Below are 24282 nucleotides of genomic sequence, written 5' to 3'. Positions count from 1 at the left end.
AGTTAATAAATCATCTCAAGCGTAAACTAAACATTTTAGATGGATTTGGTTAGTCAGTTGCAACCAACTGAGTCTGTCCTCCCAGAGCCAGAAGCTCCAAATCCTCAACTTGTCCCAATTATTTTGGGGTGGGATTAGCAAAAATAATCAAATCTTCAATGATTAAGAAATCATGGCTACAAATACAGAACAAAGCAACGAGAAAAAAAAAAAAAAAAAAAAAAAAACTCCTTTTCACAGCTTGACTTACAGCAGTGCTGGCTTAGCCTCCAGCACTTCTGCTCCGGGTAAGACAGCAGAGGCTCAGCTCCTACCTGTGACAGTCTCTGCTTTTCTTTCATCCACTGAACACTTGTTAGACATCTACTCTGTGCCAGGCACTATTCCAGGCAACAGGGACACGTGAGACAGTAAAGGGACAAAACCACTGCCCTCACAGGTCTACATGAAGAAAGGAGGGAGGGGAGAGACGTCTCTGTCCAGCCAGGAAGATGCGCCTGAGCCAAAGACAAGAGGTACCTGGGAGAACCAGGTGGGGGGAGTGGTGACACCCAAGGCCCTGGGCAGGACAAAAATGGGCAGGGGGCTCTGTCTGACTTTATGAACCCCATTTTCCTAGTTTCTACACTCCTGATGCTCTGGCCTCAGGGCCTCCCTCCCAGGGCTGGGCCCCAGGCTGCCCATGAGCACATCTCTGACGGGCAAAGCCACCATGTAGAGTCTTCCTGCCCTGCACCCCCCTGGCTCTCACACCCAGGAGACTGCCCCCTGCCTCCTAGTCCCAGGGACCAGGGATCAGGCAGCTAGAGGCAGTCGCTATTCTGAGGCCACTGCAATTACTCACACGGGCCAATCCTCGGCCTGTTTCCTCTTCCCCACACGCCTTCCTGCAGGAACCTCGGTACCGGCTCTGCCTGGGCCAGTCAGAGCCCCTCCACCTCCAGACTGACCCAGTGCATGGGGTCACCCACCTGCCCTGCTAGGACCCCTATCACGCCCTCTTTTCAATGGCGTTGTCTCCTGATCTCGGGCCTCACCAAGCCTGAAGGGAAACAAAATCCTGGGTACACTCCAGACAAGCCTGCAGGCCGCAGCAGAGGGAGCAGGGGAGGAGGGAGGACAGCTGGGAGGCCGCAGAGCAGATCTTGTGGAGCCCGGAGAAGCTGGCCTTGCCTCCAGTGAGGCCAAAGCCACAGAAAAATCCCACAGAAAGGGCCCCACCTGATTCAGGATTTTCAGAACATGGCTGCTGCCACGAGGGGCAGAAGCGGAGGCCGCAGTCCCTGCAGACAGGAGGCAGCAGGCAGTGCACTGGCGGGCGGGAAGTGGCCCTCTAGGCACTGTCCTGAAGGGGCAGGGGCAGGCGGGATGGATGCAGAACGCGAGGGGAGAGCAAGATGGAGGGGTGGCGGCGGGCCCACATCCCTGTGAAGGACGCCAGCACGCTTTCTGTCTGGGGCAACTGGAAGAGGGTGGCGTCAATTTCGGGAATGGGAAGCCAGGGCGAGGTCTGTGGGAGGCGCCCAGCTCGGCGACGTCCTCCTGTTGCCCAGTCACTGCTCCGCAGAGGCCTTGACCACGGCCCCTGCGCCACCCTCCTCCCGCCACGCCCAGCCTCTCCAGGCCCTGCCTTGCGCTTCCCCAGGGGCTGTCTCTGCAGGTTGACTGTCTGTTACCCCAAGCAGAGAGCAAGCTGTGGGGATGGCCGGGAAGGCCTCCCACGCGGGTGCTCAGCTCCTGCACCGCCTGGTGGAGGCTGCGGCCAGTCTCCCCCACTCCCTCATCCTCCTGCCACCTCTGGGAAGGTCATCACCACCGCTACTGGCTTTGACCTCAGGACCTGAGCATCATCTCTATGTCCCCTGCACAGTTCCAAACAGGTGTCCAATAAATACCAAACCGAATTAAATAGCCTCCCAAGTAAAGAAATAATGTTCAATAAACCAAACAGAAAAGTGGGGAAATCAGAAAAACATACGAAAATCATCCACCAAGTGCCCTGAGCTCAAAACCACTCAGTTCCAGTCACAGGGAGGGTTGCTGCCACCCAAAGCCACCAGTCCTCAGAAATGCAACGGTGCAACCTAGTAAGACCCTCGACCTCACACCTGCTTCCAATTTCATCTTCTTTAACTGCTCTATTTGCTTTTGTAATGTAGAACCAACTTTGCGTTCCTGCATGAACTCCACAGGATCACGATGTCCGTCTGTCTGTCTGTCTCTCTCGCGCGTGCACACACACACATGCAATGGATTTGACATCCCCACACATTAGGATTTTGTGTTACTACTCTTGAGCATCTCAGTCTGTATGTTTCTGGGAGTTTCTCTATCTGGGCGTCACTTGCTGTGCCCTTGGAAATGAGGTAGGAAGCAGCCCCTGCTCCCCTCTTCCCTGCAGGAATCCATCAGAAACTGCCATCACTTCCCCCCTTAATGCAGGATGGAATCTAACATGACACACAATGTCTGCTGCATGTCACATTGAGCTCCCCTCATTCCTAACACTGGGAATCTGTGTTTTCTTTTTTTACCCTTTTTGAACTCTTTTTACAGAGTCCTCAATTTTATAAATCATTTCAAAGAAACAACTTCTACCTCTTCTGCTCATTTTCTCTATTATTGGTCCCTTACTTGATTTCTGCATCAAATATTTACTATTTCTTTAATTCTTTTTATGTTATCTTTAATTTGGTCTTTTTATCTAAATTCTTAAAAGGAAAACCATGATCTTATACCTTTCTTTTCTAAGACAGCTATACAGAGCTACAAACTTCCCTTAAAGGGTTGATAGAAGCAATACCTCAAGTTTTATATAGTCTCCAATTATTCAGCTCAAATAATTTTCTAATATCCCTAAGAAGTCCTTTTTTATTTTCTCATTTGTTTATTTTTGTAATGTCCTCAACTCCTCCAGCGACGCTGCACACGGCCCTCCACTCCTCTGGTGTGACTGTGCACCCGACACGCTGCCCTTTACTTCTTCTACCCTAGCTTGGGCATGTGGAAGCTGTGTTTCTGGTGCCACGCAGGCGAGCTGCCCCAGCCAGCCCAACAGCACATGCTGAAAGGTCAGCCTGCAGAGCTGGGCTTGGCTGGACCTAGGAGGAGAGACATGGGGGGCTCCTGCTAGCTGACAGAGGGGCTCACTGCACCTCCGTGTCAAAACTCGGGTGTACGCTGAGCACCTGCTTCCCGCCTCGGGGTCTGGTGTCCTCAACGTGCCAGGCAACATTCCTGTCTGTGGCCACGTCTCACTACTGGGGGAACTAAAAGCATCCTGTTGAAGTCACTGGGGGCACTTCCTAAGTCCGTGCCCTTTTGCCACAGACTTTCCTGTGTCCTCTATTGTAACAAGTCTTGGCTGTGGGTCCTCTTAGAGGGTCATCCCACCAAGGGGTGGTCTGAGGGCCCCAACACAAGTGCATACACATTTAGGGCTGCTGCATCTTCTTAATATCACGATCTGACGAAATACCCCTTTTTATGGGCCAGGGTTGGGGCTCACTGGAAGAGCACTTGCCTAGTGTGCATGAGGCCCTGGGTTCCACCCGAGAACTGAAGAGGGAAAAAAAGCCTTGAAATTCACCTCTGGCAGCTGCTCTTCCCCGCAACCCTTGGGGTTGGACGTCAGCAGGGCCACAGATTTTCTCCTGCTCAACACTGACATGGCCTATGCGCCTCCTCCACTTACTGCTTTCAGTGTGTTTTTGTCTTGGTGTTTAAACAGACTTCTTTATAAACAATATATAATGTGGTCTTAAATCGCATCTTGTTACATGTGACTTAGGATCAGTTACTCCACTTGCAAAAGTTATTCTACAGACGTATGTGTATGCTAAAAAGTGACAAAACCAAAGTTATTCAGTGAAGCGTCATCTGTAACAAAATGACTGGCAAGTCCAGATGCTCATAAGAGCGAGCCTTGCTATACGGTCAGTGGCTCATCCCCCAGAGAAATACTATGCAGTTCTACAAAAGAGTAAGAGAACTTTCACGAAATAACATGAACGATCTATAAAATAGATTATGAATAATTTTTAAAATACCAAGGTACAGGGCAGAATACAGTAAGCTATCATTTAGCTTTAAAAATGGAAAAATACATATTTCCATAAATACATTTTTATGGAATAAAACATTTATAAAAGCTATTTATTTTTTGAATTTGCTTAGAATTTCTGGAAAGTTGTACCAAAAACAGGTCACACTGGCTATGTTCTGGGGTAGGGACACCATAGGATGACTCGCTTTGCTTGTGTATCCTTGTGAATTTTTGAACTTTTAAAAAATAAAGTGGGGAAATAAAATTTCCTTCCAAAAATTCCCAGAAACAGGAAACAATGGCTGTCATGAGCCCTGGGAGGCAGGGCAGCAGGGGCATCCAGTCAGGTTGAATCCAGGACCCACCAGAACTGTCATCGGGGCCTGGCTGCTCTTGGGTCCTACTCCTCTTCTGGGACAAGGTATCCCCAGCACCTGCTTCCCAGGGCTGCTGAGGGCTGAGTGAATTCACCCAAGGAAAGTGCGAAGAAAGAAGTTGTGAGCCCAGCAGCCACCAAAGTACCTGACAGCACAGATGTCAGGCTCAATTAAGGGCTTGGAATGAACAACAGAGGACATAGTGACTTGGCCACGGGTCCACAGGCCCTGCACTCTGAATACTGTGTGAACATCACTCTACCAGCTGTAAAAGACAACAGCCTTGCCAGGCCACACTCAGAAAGCACGCGCTTGCACTGCAGGCTGGATCCTTCTCACGCCCACCCACAGGTCACCATGCTGCGGCGCACCAAGACAGGAGGGTCCTGCAGGTGGTCCTGCAGGTAGCAGCACAGGAGCACTGACTTACCAAGCAGGTTCCCCCGCAGCTGAGTGCACAGAATGGCTGTGCAGCCCACAGCACGCAGGCCTGAATGTGCTAACAGCTATCATACGTCCATGTACCCTCCCACAGCACCAGACACCAGGCTTCGCCCCTGTGCCCGACTGCCGGGCTGAAATCAGGCCATGCTGAGCCATGCGTGAAGCCACTCCTTGCAAATAAGTTGGTTCAGAAATATCCCAGGAAATCAGACTACCTGGGTTTTCAACTGTTCCACCACGGGCAGGAAGAAATTCTCACCCAGTATCAGAGGTCACTGGATGGATATGCTCTTTGCTGATGGGCCTCTTCACCTTCCAAGACTGCCATGGCCAGGGTCATGGGTGTGGTGCTGAGACTCAGCAGGTAAGTGAAAATCAACACATTAACTGAAAACCTCACTTGGCTGAGCGCACCTGATGACACAGAGCAAATGGCATTACCTGCTTAATCGGGGGTCCATCGAGCCACTTCAGGACACACTGAAATGCTGTCGATTCCTTCAAAAGCTGCCGTGCTCTCTGTGGGTGGGGAGGGACGAGTGTGCTCTGGGCAAAGACCTTGTGCCAGTCGTTCATTCTGCCCGCTGGACACTTGGGCCTCCAGCATGACCTGCTCCATTCATGTAAGAAGAAAGTCATCAGGGCCACAGTGCTCACAGCAAATCAGTTTCCCAGAGGAACCTCCATCCCTGAAGCCCTCCACACCCCAGCGCAGCAGCCTGCACTGCCAACAGGCAACCTGCTGCCCCCCCAGGAAATGTGCCTATCCTGACCCAGAGGCCCTCGACCGCCCCCATGGACACATGAAAGCACAACCACCCTTGCCTCGTGACTATTTAGGGACACCATGTGCAAGGCTACTGTGCAGCTGTGGGAATTGAGCAAAGCACAAGAGCACCAGGGTGAAGTCCCACCCTAGTGTGGACTGTGTTAAAGGGAGCCCAGGGAGCACAACCCAATCAGAGCCAAAGCACAGCCCTGGGAGCAGGGGCTGTTTGTCTCAAGTTGCCAGGGCCCAACTGGGACACACATCAAGAGGAAGAAAGGAGGGGCACAGTGGCACACACCTGAAATGCCAGCAGCTCAGGAAGCTGAGGCTGGAGGTCAGCAAGTTACAGGACAGGCTAGGCAGTGCAGCAACACCCTGTCTCAAAAAGAGAAAATTAAAATCAATAAAAGGGCCAGGGATACAAGCTGGCTTACAATCCCAGCAACTCAGGAGGCTGAGACAGGAGGCCTGCAAATTCTAGCAGAACCCTGTCTCAAACAATAAAAAAAATAAAAAGAGCTGGGGGATATAGCTCAGTGGTAAAGCACTGCTGGGTTCAGTCCCCAGTACCCCCAAAAAAATGGAGAGAACAAAGCACAAGCCAAGGCCAGGGCCAGTTGTCACCGGAGCCCTAACTTAATAAGAGCACCTAAAACCAGCCATCCCTCAACAGTTCAGCTACAAGAACCAAGTCTCTTCCTACCAAAGCCAGTCTGGGATGGGTTTCAAGTGCTGCCAACTTCTGAGGGGCCTGGTCCGTTAGGTAATTCCTGGCCCTTCCAGTCAGGAAGGATCCTACCTTCTCCAGGTGTCCTTCAACTAAGCCAGAATCAAGAGCTTAGCCTTGGCAAGAAGCTGGATTCTGAGACTGAAACATCAAGCAGGAGGAAAAGCAGCAGGCTTAGCCTTCTAAGATAGCAGTTCCCCAAGCATGGTCCTGGGGCACCGAGGTCACAGGATCTTCCTAACGCCCAGCTGTCCCTGATCACTTCCACCAGGCTGACATCTGTGCTGATGGAGCAAAGGCAATGGGATTCAGCTGCAAGGCCCAGCACCACCAGCACATGGCACCAGACTCTGTCCTGGTCGAATCTGTCCCCACACACAGGAAAACATCAGCTCCACTAGACAACATTCCGGGGAATGCTGTGGAGGTTATTAATTTTACCACTTCTTGACAGTTGGGTGTATGCACCGAGATTCTGTGTGACAAAAGAGAAATACAGGGAAGCGCTTCTGCTGCAGACGCAGGCCTGGTCCTCCCAGGGGAGGCCCTGCTGGCTAGGCAGCCGGCCCGGCTTGCCATTCCCATTCATTAACACCACTTCACTAAGTAGAATGAGAGTGGAGCTGCGCTATTCAGACACTTTTCTAACGTGAAGGAAGTGAGCCTGTCACTTCAGGAAAAACAGTGGCAATCAAAATGGAGTTTCCAAGCAAACCAAAACTGGAAACATTTGTACCCCGCACCACAGGCCTGACAGCTTCCTACTTCAAGACTTTTCTGATGAGAAGGGAGTGACAGAAGAAATGTGACCTTCATAAATTGCAGTTAAACATGTCAGTATTTGGAAGGTCTGCGACACCCAGCAAACCAGTGTTTTCCAAGGGAACGTTGTATCCATGTATCAGGGTGGAAGCAGGGTGAGATCTGAAGTTGGAGGGCGGGGCCAGAAGCCAAGAAATGCAGTGTCCTTGAGGAGCCAGTAAAGGAAGGGGCCAGGCTCGCCCCCCTCCCCAGCCTCACAGGGATCTGCCCAGGATGCCTTACCTTAGCCAGGAGGCTGATTTTGGACTGCTAACTTCCAGAACCAGAAAAGAATAAATCTGTGTCGTTCCAAGCCTCTGAATTTGTGGCACTGTGTGACAGCAGCCACAGGAGACTCATACAATCGCCTACAACCCATACACAAGAGGCCCACCACTGCCAGCTCGAGAGCCACCGGCCGTGCCAGGGCCTCCAGGATGCTCCCTGGCGGGTCCTCAGCTCACATGGCCTTGGCTGGTCACAGACCTCACCTGTCTGGCACTGCCTGCTCCCAGGCCAGCTCCTGGCAGGAGGGAGCCCTTTCCTCCCCCGTCCTTGGCACCCCAGCAGAACACAGTTAACATTGACAATCAAAATAAAACAGCTTCAGGGAAGGTAACCTTTACGCCTTTTTTTTTTTTTTCCTGGAAAAATGCTGTTTTCTAGTTGCCTTCCCTGAGGAAATGGAGGTGAGCACTCGTTCACAATGCATACCTGGTGGAGAGGAAGGCACTGAGTTGCCTCACTTGCACCTCCTCCCTTCCCTGGTGACAGCAGGACAGTGCCACACTTGTAGCCACAGTTGAAGAGCACACAAGTGCCAGCCACCCACACGGGAGACTGTCGTACCCTCGCTGCCCCCACTGTCCCACAGGCCCAGGCTGGGGAGAGAGGAGTCCACCTGAGAGGACTTGCACAAACATGGCTGAAGATGGGTGGGGGAGGCAAGACAGCAACAGTCTAAGGACATGTGACATGTGGGACCCCTGAGGGCAGGGGCCCAGGCAGCCGCAGCAGCTCTCACTTCCGCTCCCCTACTTGGCCCACCTCCTCAGAGGGCACCCTGGCCTCACTTCCACCTGCTCCTAACACAGCTACAGAAGTCACTGCGTGCATCAGAGCTGCGCCCAAGACTGAGGTCAGCACTGGGTCCCCAGCAAGAATCTTTTAGTAATTAAACAGGAATGCTCTGGAAAAAGGAAGAAGGGACACTGGGGTCAGATGAACATGAGAAAAACTGGGAGGGTTCCATCCTCTGAACCCAAGTGCCCCTCACAAACATTTCCACACTTCTTATTTCAACTGTAAGATAAGTACTATCATCATCCCTAGTATGAAAATGAAGAGGGCTGGGGAAGTAGCTGGGTTGGTAGAGTGCCTGCCTCACGTGCACAAGACCCTGGGTTCAATCCCCAGGGCCACAAAAAAAAAAAAAAATGAAGAGATTGAGGTTAAATGGCCAGTCCAAAGCCACATGACCTGTGCCCAACCTAAAGTCATCATAGCCAGGCCACCCCTCCCTGTCCTAGTCAGGAAGTCAGGAGAAACCAAGATGACAGAGGTGACAGGAGAGAACTGGTGGAGGGGCCCAGGGCCCAGACACCAGTCTTCTTTCCAACTTCAGGAAAGACCCTCGCCCACAGGCCTGTTTCCAATCTACAAAACAAAGGCTGTGGAGTCTTTTTAAGCTTCTGGCTTCTGCAGATCTACTATTCAATGAATATTTACCACCACCTACTGTGCTCTAGACCAAGAAGAACCAAAGGCCCTGATATGAGGTGTCCCCAAGAGCTTGCGAGAAAGTTCAGAGGTGAACTGACTGGTTGCCAGAGTCTTAACCTAATCAGTACATTAATCCACTTGAATGGATTAACTGGGTTGGGTGGCAACTGTAGTTGGTAGGGTGTGGCTGGAGGAGGTGGGTCACTGGGGTCAGGCTTTTGAGGTGTGTATTTTGTTCTGGGGAGTGAGCGCTCTCTGCTTCCTGGTACCCATGTCCTGCTTCGCTTTCCTCCTCTACATCCTTCCGACAGGACGTTCTGCCTCACCTGGTACGCAGAGTTATGGAGCCAGCCACCTAGTGACTGAGACCTAGGAAACACTGAATGCCAAATAAACTTTTCCTTCTCTAAAATTGTTCTTGTCAGGCCTTTAGGTCACAGTGGTGAAAAAGCTGTGACTAAAACAGGCGCCGTCTCCAAGAATCTAAAAATCCTGAGAGGTCCAGAGTGAGGAGCTCGCCACAGGAAATGGACCCGGGAACCAGGCGGTCTGGGCTTGCGATCCTCCAGCAGCAGTTCCCAGGGCCAGGGAGGAGCAGGAGGCGAAGGGGAGGGAGGACGGCGAGGTCCGGTTAAGGGCTGCTCCGTTCCCCGGTTCACACGGTCAACACCGCCGACAGGCTCATCCCCACGATGCGCAGGGGAGCGGGCCGAGGCCGGTCACCGATGGGCGCGCAGGCAGAGGTGGCCCCGAGAGCGCACGGGCCGGGGTTGACCCGGGGACCCCGCCCTGCCGCCTGCACGCGCGGGAGGCCCACTTCGCACACTTGCACCTGAGCCTCGCGCGCATCACCCCGACCGGACACCGGGCCCGGCGGCTGCGGGCGGCAAGTCTGAGTCGGTAGGCGGGGCCCCAGCGGCGGGCGGCGGGCCGGGGCCGGGGCCTGGCGGCGCACCGCGGGCAGCAGGGCCAGGCCCGGGAAGGACAGAGGCAGCCGCCTCGGCTGCGGACTGCGGTGTGCAACGGGCCAGGGCAGGGCCGGAGAGCCAGCCCGGAGGAGCCCCCGGTGCCCAACGGCGCCCAGCCCGCACCAACCGTCGAGGCCGGGGGGAGGCTGCGACCGACGCGGGCTCGGCCGCGCCCGGCGCTCGGCCTCCGCGCCCCCAAGGTGCCCCGCCTCCACGCCGGGGCCGGGCGCAGACCCTCACCGCAAGGCGCGGAGGCCTGGCCGGCTCTGCGGCCACCCGTGACTCCAGGTCACGTCCAGCCTACCCCGCGGCGCCGGCCCACTTGGTTCCGCCCGCCTCGGGCAGCGTTACCTAGGAGACCCGGCTCCCGCGGCCGCGCCGAGGGCCACCTGGCCCACTCTTTCGAGGAAGTTCCCGCACCATGGACCGGAAGGTTCGGCGGCCGGTGCCCAACGGAGCCGCAGGCCTCGCCGGCCCATGCAACGGCCGAGGGGCGCGCCCGCTCCCGCTGCCACCCTCGAGGAGCCCTGGTGGGCAACGCGCCCAGCGCTCAGACCGAGAACCCGCCCGCGTCACTTTCTTCGTCAGGATCGCGGAGCCAATCAGAGCCCAAGTTGAGGGCTCCGCTCCGCGTGCACTAGCCAATCGGCGTGGTGGTGGGCCCGTCCTGATTTGCATGGACGGCGATCTTCAGCGAATCGGAATGTGACTGGCGTGAACGACAACCAACGAGATTCTGTCGGGGGCGTGGCTGCGGGCGTCCCACGAGGTGAAGATGCTGCGGGCGGAACCTGCAGGAGCGAGCGGGATTCGGGGGAGCTAAAGTCGCAGGGGCAGGGCGGGAAGGAAGATCCGGAGCGGGGCACAGGATCCGGAGCTGGAGCCCCCAGGTGAGTGCAGGGGGAGACCCCGGCCGGCCGCGCTTTTCAAGGACTTGCGCCGGGAGGGCAGCGGCGGGCACCGTGGTCCCTCTCCATCTCCTCCTTCTCGGCCCTGTGTCCCTGCCCCCGCGCCGTTCTCACCTCCTTTCCAGCCTCCTCACCTCCTTCCCCATCATCTCCCTTCCCCCATTTCCTCCTCTCTGCTTCCCTCTCATCCGCCTGACCTTTAAGCGGGCATCCCCGACCCCTGCCCCAAACTTCATCCCTCTCCTGAATCCCCATCTCTGCCCCTTCCCGTTCCGCAGGATCACCTCCCCCTACGCTCCATCCTTCCCATCCCCTCTCTCGGCCTCTGCGCAGCCGAATCTGAGTCCTCCTAGTCCCGATCCTCCCCATCTCACTCCTTGTTGCTCTTCAAGGCTCATCCCTCCGTCCTCGCCGCCTGCCTCCGTGTCCCTCCTGTCCCTTACCCCATCCTTTCACCTATTCTGCTCCCAGCCCATTCAATCTTTTCCCTCAGACGCTGTCTCTCTCCACCTTGCCCTGCTCTGCAGGACCTTGACACTCCCTTTCTGCACCAGTTCCTCTGTCTATGTACACCCTGCAATCCCCCGTCCATATCCTTGGACCCCCTACTCCCATTAGCAGCTTTTTCCCCTTGTCCAGGCCCTGCCAGGAGAAGGCATCAAGCACTTTTCCACCTCCCTACCTGCTGCTGCTCCTGCAGGATGCAGAGCCTCCACTGCTGCACTGCTGCCTACTGCAGTATCAGCAGCCTGTACACCTGCCCACCTGCCCACTCTCCCATCTAGGCACATCCTGCTTGCTCTTCCTGGCATTTGCCCCTGGGGGCTGCTGCCAAGGAACTACACTTTGCCTACAGCATCCTGGGGTGGCTCCAGGTAGGGAGTCCCCATGCACCCTTTTCTGTCTTCCTGGCCACCATCTCCCTCCCCACCCCACCCCCACTTTCCTGCTCAGCCTCACTTTGTGATTCAGCATTTTTGGGATTGGTAACTTTCTTTGCTTTCTGAAATGATAGGGACCTGGTTGAAGGCAGGTGGTCTGGACTCTGAGGTTAACAGGGCCACCTTAGAAACCAGATTTGAGCTGCCTAGTTGATAGAGGAGCTGGAGATGGGACCCACCAGTGGGGGTTGCCTTTTCCTTCCCTTTCATTTGTCTGCCCTGTGTGTTGAACTGGATCCAAGGGGAGATGACATAAGTAATAGCTCTTGGGGAAATGGACTGTGAGCATTTATGGAAATTAATACATCCACATCCCAGGAGCAAGAACACCAAGTTCAGGCCACAGCTGTCCCACTGTCTGTCGCTTCAGGATTTCTTCTTTCTCTGCAACTTCTCCTCCCCCTCAAAAAACGCCAGCCCCTTTTCCAATGCCAAGAGCAGCTCCCACTCTGCTCATGAAGCTGCAATCAGGCCCTGCTTTGCAGGCTTTAGGGAATTGTGTGTGGAGAGTCGCATCTGTCCACCTGATTCACACTTGGCAGACTTGTCTGCTGCAGAGCCCAGGCTCACGTGCAGCTGCCGGCCTCCTGACCCTGTGCTTTTGCAATGTGGGGTCCTCGGAGTGCACTTGGCTCCCCAGGTCCTGTCCATCAGGCCCAAGGTGCAGCCTTCCCCAGGAACGCTGTCCAGGTACACACCAGCCTCAGTATCATTGACAGGGCTTGCTCTGCAGCACATCCCTGCCTCAAAAGCAGCCTGGGGGAGGCTTTGCTTATAAAACAAATCCATCCTATTCTTTGCTACACAATGCCTTGTGGGCACTGATCAGCACCCAGGGACTATGCCAGGCAATGGGGTGGAGGGGTGTCATGAAGAAGCCTGAAACCCTCTTCATGTGTTTCTAGTGTTCAGACCTTTGCAGGTCTGGATACAGAGCCTAGATGGAAGGAAGCATGTGCAAAACTGGTTACCCACAGGGGATGGGTGAGTGGGACACAGGCATGGGTGCTGGCGAGCAGGAGGGCAGAGGGCTCTGAGGGCAGGCCAACTCAGGAGGGCTTCCATACACTGGGCTGGGTTCCCTTTTCAATCAACTTCTAAACCCAAATGATTCAGGAGGAAATGAGTGGCAGAGTTTGATTGGCAGTTTCCGGTAGGGGCATGGAGGGAGGGGCTCCTGGTGTTTGTTGGTACTCTTCATGGCAACTGGTCACAGTCTGTGTCAAAGGCAGGAGTACTCTTAGAAGCTTGGGGACCATGTGTCAGTTTCTGGGGACCCTAGCCAGAACAGTGTGCGTTGGATTGTTGGCTAAATTTCAATGATTCACGTGGCCAAAAGCCCCAAAGTAAAAGCCTTTTCCCAGGGTCCCTGAATAAGGAGGCAGGACAGCAGGCAGCATTTGTGAAGGGCTGAGTCAGAAGGCGTCCAGGGCCAGAGACCCCACGCTTCCCTTCAACTCCTCTCCTAGCAGCCAGGAGGTCCCACCTCATAGGGGTGAAGACCCTAAAACTGTGCGGGTCTTGGCCAGCCAACAGTCAATCATCTCTTGTCTCAGAGAAGTAAATGGAAGCCCAGAGAGCAGCTGCTTCCCCAAGGTCACACAGAGGCCATGATGGAGCTGGGTTAAACTCTGTTATTTGGGCCCAGTTCACCTCCATGGCTGTCCAAACTGGAGGAGGCCAGCACTCCAAGAGATGACCAGCTGCCCTTTGGGAAGCCTCTGATATTCATGGAAAAGCCAGTATCATCTGGTATGTCCATGTCCCTGGAAGTGCTTTTAGGAGCGGGGAGGTGCCACTTACCACAGGAAGTTCTCGGGGACTCCAATCCTGTCTGACCTGGGAGGTCCCCATTGCAAGTGTACTGTCTGTCTGTCGTTCATGACCATCAAAGAGATGGCTTTGTGGTTAGAGAGGAGGCAGGACGCCGAGGCCCTGGGTAGGCTGAGTGGGGAAGGGACTCCCCGCACTGGAAATGCATTTCCAACACCACTTCCCCTCTGGGCCTCGTCTGCAACCCTGCGTGGGGCAATTGAGGCACAGGTGGCAGCAGGCCAGACCCCAGCCTCCCAGCTAGTGAAGAAACCTTGAATCTGTTCCTTCTATGCCAGGACTCTGGCAAGTGATCCTCTGCCTTCCAGCCAAGCTGCAGCAGATGCCAAAGCCCTCACCTCTGTGTGGCCGAGTCTCCCTCGATGCTCGGGAGTCAGGATTCAGTCAAGCCTCAAGGGATATGAAACTTCTTTCTTGTGGAAGTCCAAAACTGCTCTCTCCTCAGTGACCCACTGTACCCCATGCTCTGGCCCGTCGTCAGAGTGTGTCTGTTAAGAGAGGGGTCCTTGGTGCCCCTGAGAGAGGCTCTCAGCTCAGCCAGTAATGAGGAGGAGAAGGGAACAAGAGAGAACACACCCTGAAGGGAGCTTCACACACCTGGTCTTCAGCCAGCCACTCTGAGCTGGCTTCAGGCTTTCCAGTTGGTCAGGGCTTGGCAGGTCTGAGTCCCTGCCCAGCTGGACCTGAGCAGCTGCAGGGCCTCCCCACACTACACCATATCTTGGGAAACCCAGACAAGTGGCACTCCTGTTCCTCTTCCTGTACAGCACAGGATGAACTCTGGGCCTGGGCCCAGCTTGAGGGTCCTGCCACCAGTGTCCCCCCGGCTCCTAACTCCCACCCCATCCTGCTGGACAGGGTCTCAGGAAGACACTCCCTGCTCTGCCAATGACCACATGGTTAGCCCCAGTGGCTGGGGAGAGCAAGGTGTGGTGTTGTGTGTGTCACATCTCTCCCTGTCTCGCCTGCTTCGCTGGCATTTGTCCCCTCTGCCTTGAAGGTTGGCTGCCTTGAAGCCATGCTGTTTACAGATCAAGTAGAATTGGGAAAAGGGGAAAATGTGGAGAAGGGGTGGAGACCACCTCCCACACTTCCCACTTGATCTCCAGACCCAGTTAAAAGGACCTTCTTCACTGATCTTGCTGAGCATCACTCAACTCAGCAGCTAAAAGTCAGGTGTCTCAGTCTATGTTCTGTGGCTATAACAAGACACCTGAGACCAGGTGATTTAAAAACCTCACAGTCCTGGAGACTGGGAAGTCCAAGAGCACAGTGCTAGCATCTGGCCAGGGCCTTCCTGATGCACTGCAACATGGCGGCAGGCATCAGATGACAAGATGACAAGCCTATGTCAGCTTAGGCCTCTTTGCTTTGTAACCCACCAGCCCTATCACAGGCCCCACCCTCTCAGCCCCATCTAATCTTAAGTACCTCCCAAATGCCCCACCTCCAAGCCCATTAAATATGAATTTGGGGATCAAGTTTCCAAGGCATGAAACTTGGGGTCACATTGAAACTGTGGTACCAGGTACGTGTTCCTCACCAGGTCCCTGCACCAGATCAAGGCAAACCAGCTGGCCACCCAACACATAGGTGACTTCCCCAGTGAGCGAGCCACTTCCTGGGTGCTGTAGACTCAGGAGTCTTGTCCATGGGTCCTCTGTCACCAGCCTGCCTTGGCCCTCTGCCCCAGTGGAGAGCTAGTTCTTACTATCACAGCAGGCTCACAACCATACCCTGTAAACCGCCTGGCTTCCTTCTCCTGCCTCCCTTAATCTGCATTGGAGAACAGGCCCCTGGCACAGAGCAGGATCAGTAAATGTCAGCTGCTCCCCTTCCAAGCAGAGACTACATCCCAACCACAGCCCTTCCTGGAGCCCGACCGAGCCCCAAGAAAACCAGAGCAAGGGAACTGAGCCTGCCAGGCACCGGCGTGCACACCCGCCCGTCTGACCCAGCAACTCACCAGCGCCCCTCTCCCCTTCACAGAGGTGTCATCACCCATCCGCTGGCCGGTTCACAATCTTTCAGAGTGAGCTCAGGCCCTGATGTCCACAAGCTGTCAGTCACAGCCCTGGTGGAAGGATCTCGCGCCCTGCCTGGGAGCACTGTCCTTCTGAACTCTCCGTGTAGCAAGGGCTCCCTGGAAGTGGTGTCTTTCCCATCCATCCCTTAGAGATGTGGGAGAGTCAGAAAAAACTAGAATGCAGGGACATGGAGATTCTGATGAATCCATTAATTAGAAAATAAATTTAAAACCTGTGACCCTCTGAACTGGTGAAGGCCTGTGCAGCAGAGAATAAAGGGCTGGCAGTGAGCAAGACCCACCCAGCTCTAGCCTGTGGGGGCTAAGGGCCAGCAATAACCTCATGTCCAGACCCGAGGAACCCCTGCTAACGGGGAGGGTGAGGCGGGCAGCAGCCATCTGATATACACCCTGTGATGGGCAGAGCTGGGGGGGGGGTCCCCGCAGGAGCCTCAAGCTGGGTGCTGGCCAAGGCCCACAGAGACTGAAGGCAGAGCATGAACTTGGGTGAAAAGGGCACTATGGAGGCCAGAGCCCCTGTGGAGCGGCACCGTGATGGGATGGGGAGTGAGGATGAGCCCCAGAGCCTCAGGCTTTCCTCACAGGATCCAGTGGGCTGCACAGGTGGAAAGAAGCAGGGCAGGCAGGAAGTGCTGCCGATGGCAAGCACCAGGCTGGGTCCTGTGCCCGCCTGTTTTGCCCACGGCACCAGGAAGGGAAGGCTAGGGTTCACATGAGACATGGGACCTGGAAGTCATTGCCAGTCTCCTTGGGTCAACCCTACAGTGGATAGGGTCACCTGGGGCTTAGTGTCAAGAGGGAAGAGAGTAGAAGACAGAGCCCAGGAAGAGGATGTGGCTGCCGAATTTGAAGGAGGACATAAAGGTCAAGAAGGAGGAACTTTGGCTTACTCCAGAGCCCAGGAGGAGAGACTGGCTGGGAGCAGAGTCTGCTACAGAGGAGGCAGTCTTCACTGAGAGGGGGGCGAAGTCAGCCTCCAAGAGTGACAACTAAAGGTCCTTGTCCCCATCTGTCTGATGCAGACAGGCCCTGACAGTCAACATAACTTTCCTGAGGTCTCTGAGCTGGGACTCAGGGAGACAGAACCCAAAGCCAGGCTATTTGAAGCCAGGATTCACTCTGCTACCTGAATGACCCTTGAGAAAATTGACAGTGAAGAACGGTTAGAAAGAGCCGTGCCCCAGGGGTGGGCAGGTTGCAGAGAAGGAAGGCCACTGCTTGGTCCCCAAGCCCACAGCAGCACCCTCATGCCTACCTCTTGTAGATTCTCTCTGCAGTGCATTATTCTGTTTCCCGCCTTATGGGGGACACTTGTGAACTGTCAGACCCCAGCTCAGCCTCTCAGCCTCCAGTGGCTCTGCAGAGTGCAACCTCATCATACCCTTCACGCCCCCAGGGCCCAGCACCTGGACAGCCCCCAGAAGGTCCTGGGCAGCTGGGCACGCTCATCATTCACAGTTCCTTGTGACCCAGATTCAGGGGTTCCAAGACTACACTTTGAGAAACACTTCCTGGCTATTTTGGTCTGTTGGTGAACTTTCCCGCTTCTGCCTCTTAAAGCAGCACATGGAAAACACTCTTTGAAGGTTGAAAGCTCTGGCGAGAAGAGCTTCAGATCTTTAATTCTGAGGAACATGTGAAGCCCATGTTCCGCTGGAATGACCTGCTAGCTTTTATCAGCCTCGAATCTAAAATTGTGCATTTATCCTGGTGTGTGCTTACGGGGAGGCTATTGTTAGCTTCCAGGCCCTTGGAATGAGGTTTGATCAGGGATGCAGATCACCGAAGCTCTTGTCCACTGTCAGAGGCCAGAGCTGTGTGCAGGAGCAGACCCTTGTCACTGTGAACCTACCCTATCTGTGCCTTGTGTGCACTCTGCCCCCACTGTGAGCACCCGTCCGTACCCACCTACACCACATGCTCCGTGAAGGCGCCTCCTGTGGCACCCCTCCCTGCTGCCTCCTCTCCCACCTCTGATCATGCTCCTCACCCCCAGGGGGTATTGTCTTTCCCTGGCAATGAATAGATGGTATTTTAGTCACCCAGGCCAGGAGGTATTCAGGTGTCACCGACAGGAGGCCCAGAGCCATCCTCCCCCTCTGCCCTGCAAGGGACACAGGGCACTTGGAGCAGGAAGTGCAGATCCCAACTCAGACTCAGAGTCGCCCTTTCCTGGGGAGCCCAGTGTGCATTGCACCTCACCAGAGGACTGCGGGCCTCCTTGTTTACCTCCTGCTCATTGGCGAGGCAGCAGTGCTCAAGGGACATCAGCTGTCCTGTGCTAGGCACCTTGGGGACTCAGGGTGCTGCCGTGCTCACTCCTTATGCTGAAAGACAGGTTTGGGAGGAGCCACTTGGAGCCAGCTTCTGTGGGGCGTGGACCACCACCCTCCTGGTACACACAAAAGTTGTCAAGAAGGGCCTGTTGAGATGAGGCCCAAGGCTGGCCGCTGGGCCTGATGATGCCCTGGGAGCCACAGTGACACTCGGGCGGACCGCCCTCTCCCACGCCCTCCCCAGGCCTGTGTCGGGGAGGCCACTGGCTCCTGGGGCCCAGCAGATCGGAAGCATGAATGAACTTGCTGCCTCAGGCTGTGGTGCTGGAGAAGGGGGCTATGGTCCAGACCACAGAGGTGCCCCAGGGCCACCCCAGAAGAGTCTGCAGCCTGGTAGGCATGATGGGACAGTGTCCACGCAGCATGGTCAGGAAAAGGGGAGGTGAGAGGGAGCCAGGCCTGAATCCAGGAACTGGGAGGTGGCCTCAAGGTGAGGCCGGGAGAGCGGGCACGAGGAGAGAGAGGTGATGTGAGTGCATAGGGAGGGCACCCTGTGTGTGAGGAGGCCTTGCGGCCTGGACATCTTTGGAAGATGGCCAACCTCCCCCGTGGCTGTACTGGGTCACTCACCCAGCATGGGGCCAGGTGTGGGTAGAGCTGCCCAGGTCCCCCTCCTTGAAGGCCCAAGTCTACCCGTGACACCCTAAGGGAATCCTAGGCTGCCCATGATGCCCCCCAAAAACATGCACACAGAGCCCTGTGCCCCACTGGGCACTCACCCCCTACCTTACCCATGGCTAGAAGGTTCTGGCAAAGCCCACTGGGTGCTGCTGGGAAGATGCTGAGGAGAGGGTTTCTCCCTACTCTTTAGCAGCTGGTAACCACAGCAACCATGGGGAGCCGCTGGAGTGGTCCAGCCACCTGCTGGGCTGTGTGGGTGCTGAGGCCTGGCTGGGCCCCAGGGTATGTCATGTGGTTCCCTGGGGAGCAGTGAGTTGGGGGAACCCCAGGCCAGGGGTCCTTCCAGCCCCTGGAAGGGACAAGAGGGCACCTGGCCCCAGGCTCGAGAATCTCTGGTCCCTCATGCAGCCCAGATCCAGCTTATTCTTTGGGCGCTGCAAGGCTGGGGTCCCGAACTCCTGCAGCCAGCACCCTCAGGAGAGTCCCTTAAGGCTCGTCAAGTCTGCAATGCTTATAACCCAGCTTCCTCGTTTTGGAAAGAGGGCAGCTGAGGCTGGGGGGGACCCGTGCTGACTCCCAGCAGCTCTCTGACCAGCACCTCACCAGCATCCCGTAGGTCTCAAGAAGCTTTCTCCATGGCAGCCATTTCTGCAGATGTCCAGCCCCTCCCAGATGGCAGATCCAGTGAGGATGGGTCATGCCTGTCCCTGTCACCCATCACCCCCTGAGGAGCTGTGAAGCCCACAGATCAGGGCAGAAACCAGTCCTGTGCCAGATCTCCCCACCCCCTGCTCTGTGCCCCAAATACATCCCTCAACCCCGGCTCCCCGTTTCAAGGCCAGATGGCCTGGGTGAGTCCTCCAGGGGACCCTCATACATGATGATGACTTTTATAGTGAAGGGCATCCCACCATGAATGCATGCAAATCCACCACCCCCATCAGGCCAAGCGAACACTCACTGGACCCAGGCTGAGCCCACAGACTTAAAAGTGCCCAGGCCCTTTGGGCCAGTGCACTTACCTCCTAGGACCCCTCCCGGTGCCCACGTGTGATTGGTTGGTTAGTTGGTTAAATGGTAGGTTGGTTGGTTGATTTTGTGGCGTCAAGTATCAAACCCAGGGCCTGACGCATGCTAGTCAATTGCTCTTCCACTGAGCTATATTTTGGGGTGCTGGAACTGAACCCAGGGCCTTGTGCCTGCTAGGCAAGCATTCCACCCCTGAGCTATAGCCGCAGCCCTCCTTGCCCTTGTGTTGATGTCGGGGGCTCCAAGCTGCAGAGAGCTGAACACACAGTTCCTACTGAGTCTGTTCAGGGAACAAGGCCAGCCACAGACTGGCCCTGCCCTCTGGCCTCCTCTGTGTTTGCTCTACCCCAAGAAGCTGACTTGTAATGCATCTGCCACCTCATGAAGCCTGGGGACCAAGCACAGGCTCCCTAGGGCCAGGGAGGAGCCTTCAGAACCTTCAGAAGGACTGGAGGGTCCTGGCCTGCCTGAGGTTGACCACACCACTGAGGGACCCTCCACAAGGTACCTCCCCACCCAGGGCCTGAACACCCGGCAGTGCCAGGGGAGGGCAGCAGTAGCCCCAGCCTCTGGGGCCGGGCACCCAGCCAGACATGGCAGGAGTTAGGAGGTGCCTTGGGTTGAGGGTGAGCCAAAGCCAGGTGTGGGGCCTGCATGCAGAGCAGCAGCGGTCCTGTAGCTGGATCCTCCTCTGAGGGCCATAGGCTGCCTGCCTCCTGCATCTGGACAGATGAGCTTCTTCTCTTGGCCCCTCAGCCTTTCCACTCAGCAGCCTTAGCCCTGGGTGCTGCCCATCCAGAAAGGAGGACACTACTCTTGATTGTACCACTGAGGCCCTTAATTATATGCAGTTAATTCCTTTGAACTGCAGAAACCTTCTCAGGGGGTCCAGATCCAGGGTTCCCAGGAGCAGGCAAAGAAGGCCGAGGTCCTGAGAGCCTAAGTCCAGGCCTCCAGGCGTGGATGGAGGGGCTGGACCACTGGCAGCCCTTGCCCTTGCTGCAGGAAGTGGAGTCAGCCGTCATCTGACTCTGGGAGGTGCTCAGGGCCAGGCGGCAATATTGATCGCTCTCCGTCACCACTTGCACTGGCAGTGGGCCCTTGTTGTGGGCTAGCTCTCCATAAGGCACCCCGCTTCGTATCTTACGTTTCTTTCCACTTAATCTCCAGCTACCTCGAGGCACATACCCACTCTCTCTGCTTTACAAGCAAGAACAAACCTGAGGTTCCGCAGCTAGCAATGGACAGAGCTAGAATGGGACCATGGTGGACTCTTGTGCCAATCCTAGATACCAAGTCCTAGACCACCCCATTGATGAGGCAGGTGTTCACTCTTGACCTTGCTTCAGGGCCAGGGTCACCAGGAAGCAGAAGGTGCAGCCTGGCCTGACCTGGCCCTACTTGCTCTGGCTGTTGGCAGCAAGCCCTCCTGTGGGATGCCCCTAAGCCCCCACCCCATCTTTCTTTACTGGCTTTTGTACATACAGATGTTCCACAAGAAAGGGCCCCTCCCCCTTACCTGTCAGCCACTAGAAACACCTGGTGCCCCCCCGCCCCCACTACATTGTAGCCCAAGGACCTTCCCCAACAGGGAGGCCTTAGGAGGAGCTGCTTCTCCAACACGTACTAAACACTTTTTCATCTTTTCACTCTTCCAAACAGGCTTCATGAACATTCCTGAGCATCTCACCTTACTTCCTCTCTTGACCTGGTGGGGCAAGTGGGGTTCTGTGTGGGCCAGAACCCACCCCTCCCTGGAGTCGCCTTGCTGCGGCCTCACCAGCATTTAAAAGCGCACTTTCCTTAGTTGTGTGATTGTGAAGGTGCAGGCCTGATGGTTTGCTTCTGCGGATCTTTTTACTCAGCAGAGGCTTTAATGGACGTGGTGAGGTAAAGCTGGCTTTCAAACTGCTGGTGTGCTGCATGGGCACCATATTAATCTTTCATGCTTCTTCGTGTCACGTGGTGACAGGCCAGTAATCCTCTTTGAAACCCTTTTGTTATTTATTCTTACCGTCCCCTGGAGAGCAGGGAGGAGCCCCATGCTTGGGGCACAAATACCGAGGCAACTAGGAGCTGCAGCAACTTCTCCAGAGTCCCCTTCCCGCCCAGGCTGGTAGCAGAGCCCCATAGAGAGTGGCTTCCCTCATAGAAGGTGTCTTCCCTGCTTCCCTCCATCCTGCTAGGGCAAGAGGGCTGTAAAGGCGAGGGGGGTACACAGCAGTTCCCTGTTACCCTTCCCGAGGTTGCAGACTTGGTCTGAAAATATTAAATGAAAGTGGCCAGAAATAAACAATTCATAAGCTTAAGTGACTCCTAGTACAGTACATTGTTGTAATTGTTTTATCTTATTATTGTGGTTAATCTCTTCCTGTGCCCAGTTTGTGAATTAAACCCTATTCTAGGCAGGAGTATAGGAGAAAGCGTGGTTTGCACAAGGTTCAGTTCTATCCAGGTTTCCAGGCATCCTCTGGGGGGCTTGGAATGCATGCCCTCTGGACAGTTTCCTGGTACCACAAATGACCAGGCTCAGAACAGCCAAATTCACTCTCTCACAGTTCAGGAGGACAGTCTTCCAACATCAAGATGTGGGCAGGGCAGGGACCTTCTGGAACCTTGGGGAATCTCCTGCAGGTCCTCTGTTTCTGGAGGCTACCATAACCCTTGGTGCCCCTTGTCCATCTCGGGCTCAACCTCCATTGTCACACACATTCTATCTATCACCACCTCTTGTAAGGACACTTGTCATTGGACATGGGGCCACCATAGAGCAGGATGATCTCATCACAGGATTCTTATCTTAAAAATATACCAAAGCCCTTTTGCCAGATACGGTCACCTTCACAGGCACCAGGGCTTTGCCATGTCCAAGGACACATTTCAACCCACTTCAGCAGGTTTCTGCTACTGATTTCCACCCCCACCCCACATTCCCTCCAGAAGCTTCTATGGCTCTCTTTCTAGTCTGATGACTCTTCCCCCTCAACAGGGATTGGACACCAAGTGTCACTAGCCAAGGGGCGAGGGTAGAAAGGCAGGATGTGGGCATCAAGCAGGGTCACATCGGATCACAACCCATATAAAGTCAGCCACGGGGCCTGGAACTGGGGCTAAGCACTAGGAGTTGAATCCAGGGTACTTTGGTCACAAAGAGAAGGCCAGCGTGGCCATCCATGTAAAGTGACCCTCCTTCCAAAATTGCCCATCTGAGAAATACCCAGAAGCCAGCTTCTCCCTCCTGCCCCACCCCAGGGTGCGAGCAGTTAAGACCCACCCCGTCTGCCCAGGAAGCCAAGGCAGCAGCTGGCAATGGCTCCATCTATTCTCCCTCCCTTGGTCTGCAGGGGATGGACGTCCCCTCCCTCCCGTCCCTGCTGAGTCAGGTTCTGGGACACAGCCCTCCCTGGGAAGGGCTTTTGTTTCCTCCCCACCCCCAGCTGGGTTTTTCCTGCTTGGCTCACTTAGGATCTCAATCTGTCCAGGAGAGGAGGCTCAGCATTTTCTTCATCCCCTTTACGGTGGGTGCGCCAGAAGCATGGAGCAGAACCAGGCTCTGCATCATTGCCCGTGCACCGTGCTGCTCTGCCCCTGCAGGGGGCGCAGCGTGTCCTCGGGACCCCCAGCCCCCACGTCCTCCCCTCCCTCATTGATTATCTGGCGACACACGGAGGCTCTGTCTGATGCTGCAGCCAGGTAGGCGCCACCACAGAGTGGGCAGGAGGTACTGTAGGGGCAGCAGGGTCCCCGCCATCCAGTAAGGCTACCGGTGCCACCCAGAGTCTTCTGGGTTTGCACGCCCCTGCCGAGGGAGCTGGCAAGTGGGGGATGTGGGTGCTGCCTCCCTAGGGAGCCCCACTGTGTCACCAGTGGCAAGGGATTTCTGGAGGTGTCCATCCGCCCTGCACATGATTCCTATCTTGTGTGAAGGGCAGGACTTGGATTTCACCAGAAAGACAATGCACCAAGTCCCCTTGCACTATGTCCCCTCACCCTGCTAGTGGCTCACCTGCTCCCAAGGACAGGACACTCTGGACCTTCTACTTATCCTCTCTGAGAACCTTGCAGGATGAGACCCGCTGTCCCCAACCCCAGAGGGACTGAGAACTGCTCTTGGTGTCCTCAGAACTAACGGCAAGACACGTGCAGAGGAAGTGGCAGGCCTGCGGCACTCACTGCCCTAAGGCCTGTTCCTGCCCACCAGCCCCCAGGGTTCACTCATCTAACCCCCAGCCAGGCGGAGGGGCTGCCCCTGGCAGCCTATTCTGCAGGAAAGGCAGGCCTTGGGCCACCTGGGGAAGGTGTCTACCACTGTTACTGTGGCCTGGGCCCCAGAGGAGGCCCTGGGCAGCCCTGCCCGGATCTTCCGAGAGGAGCCACAGGAGAGCTGTGATGGCAAGACACCAGGCACACCCTGGGGGCACAAAGCCAGAGCGTCCTTGGTGTGCTCCACCCTAGCCAGCTATGGGCATGCTCTCTGCATTCATGTTTGGAATGGACCCTGCCTAGATGTTCATGTCTCTTGAGATGATCCAGGGTCACCCAGATGGCCTTGTGCAACTGTGGGGTCCTGGCCCTTGATCTTCACCCGCCCTTTGGAGCATCTGCTTTTCAGAGTAGCAGGTGGCTGCCCAGGGCCCACTACACCTTGAGATTCAGCCCCTTCCATAGGCAGGAAGCACAGAGGTGGTGCCTGGCCTGGGGTGAAGTTCTGGGC

At 55.5% G+C, this 24282-nt stretch overlaps 2 protein-coding genes across 6 annotated transcripts in view; one reads left to right on the top strand and one right to left on the bottom strand.

Annotated features, from left to right (window-relative positions):
* Nphp4 (nephrocystin 4) overlaps positions 1-10419 on the bottom strand; it is a 109824-nt gene extending 99405 nt beyond the window's left edge. For 4 of the 5 annotated variants that reach the window (XM_047521899.1, XM_047521906.1, XM_047521913.1 and 1 more), the window contains exons 1-3: positions 10205-10419; positions 5934-6010; positions 5308-5476 (exon numbers count right to left, since the gene is read on the bottom strand). In XM_047521899.1, coding sequence (XP_047377855.1) covers positions 5308-5442 — 135 coding nt within the window. In that variant the 5' untranslated portion in view covers positions 5443-5476; positions 5934-6010; positions 10205-10419. Of the gene's footprint in view, positions 1-5307; positions 5477-5933; positions 6011-9211; positions 9895-10204 lie in introns of those variants that run through there. The other variant, XM_047521902.1, reaches the window with a different exon arrangement.
* Positions 10420-10630: 211 nt separating this feature from the next.
* Positions 10631-24282, top strand: part of Kcnab2 (potassium voltage-gated channel subfamily A regulatory beta subunit 2) — an 82650-nt gene continuing 68998 nt past the window's right edge. The window contains exon 1 of the mRNA XM_047517330.1: positions 10631-10743. The gene's annotated coding sequence lies outside the window, so the exon portion shown is untranslated. The remainder of the gene's footprint in view (positions 10744-24282) is intronic.

This window comes from Sciurus carolinensis, chromosome 1, assembly GCF_902686445.1.
Source record: "Sciurus carolinensis chromosome 1, mSciCar1.2, whole genome shotgun sequence".
Lineage (NCBI taxonomy): Eukaryota > Metazoa > Chordata > Mammalia > Rodentia > Sciuridae > Sciurus > Sciurus carolinensis.
This window is presented reverse-complemented; position numbering and strand designations above follow the sequence as displayed.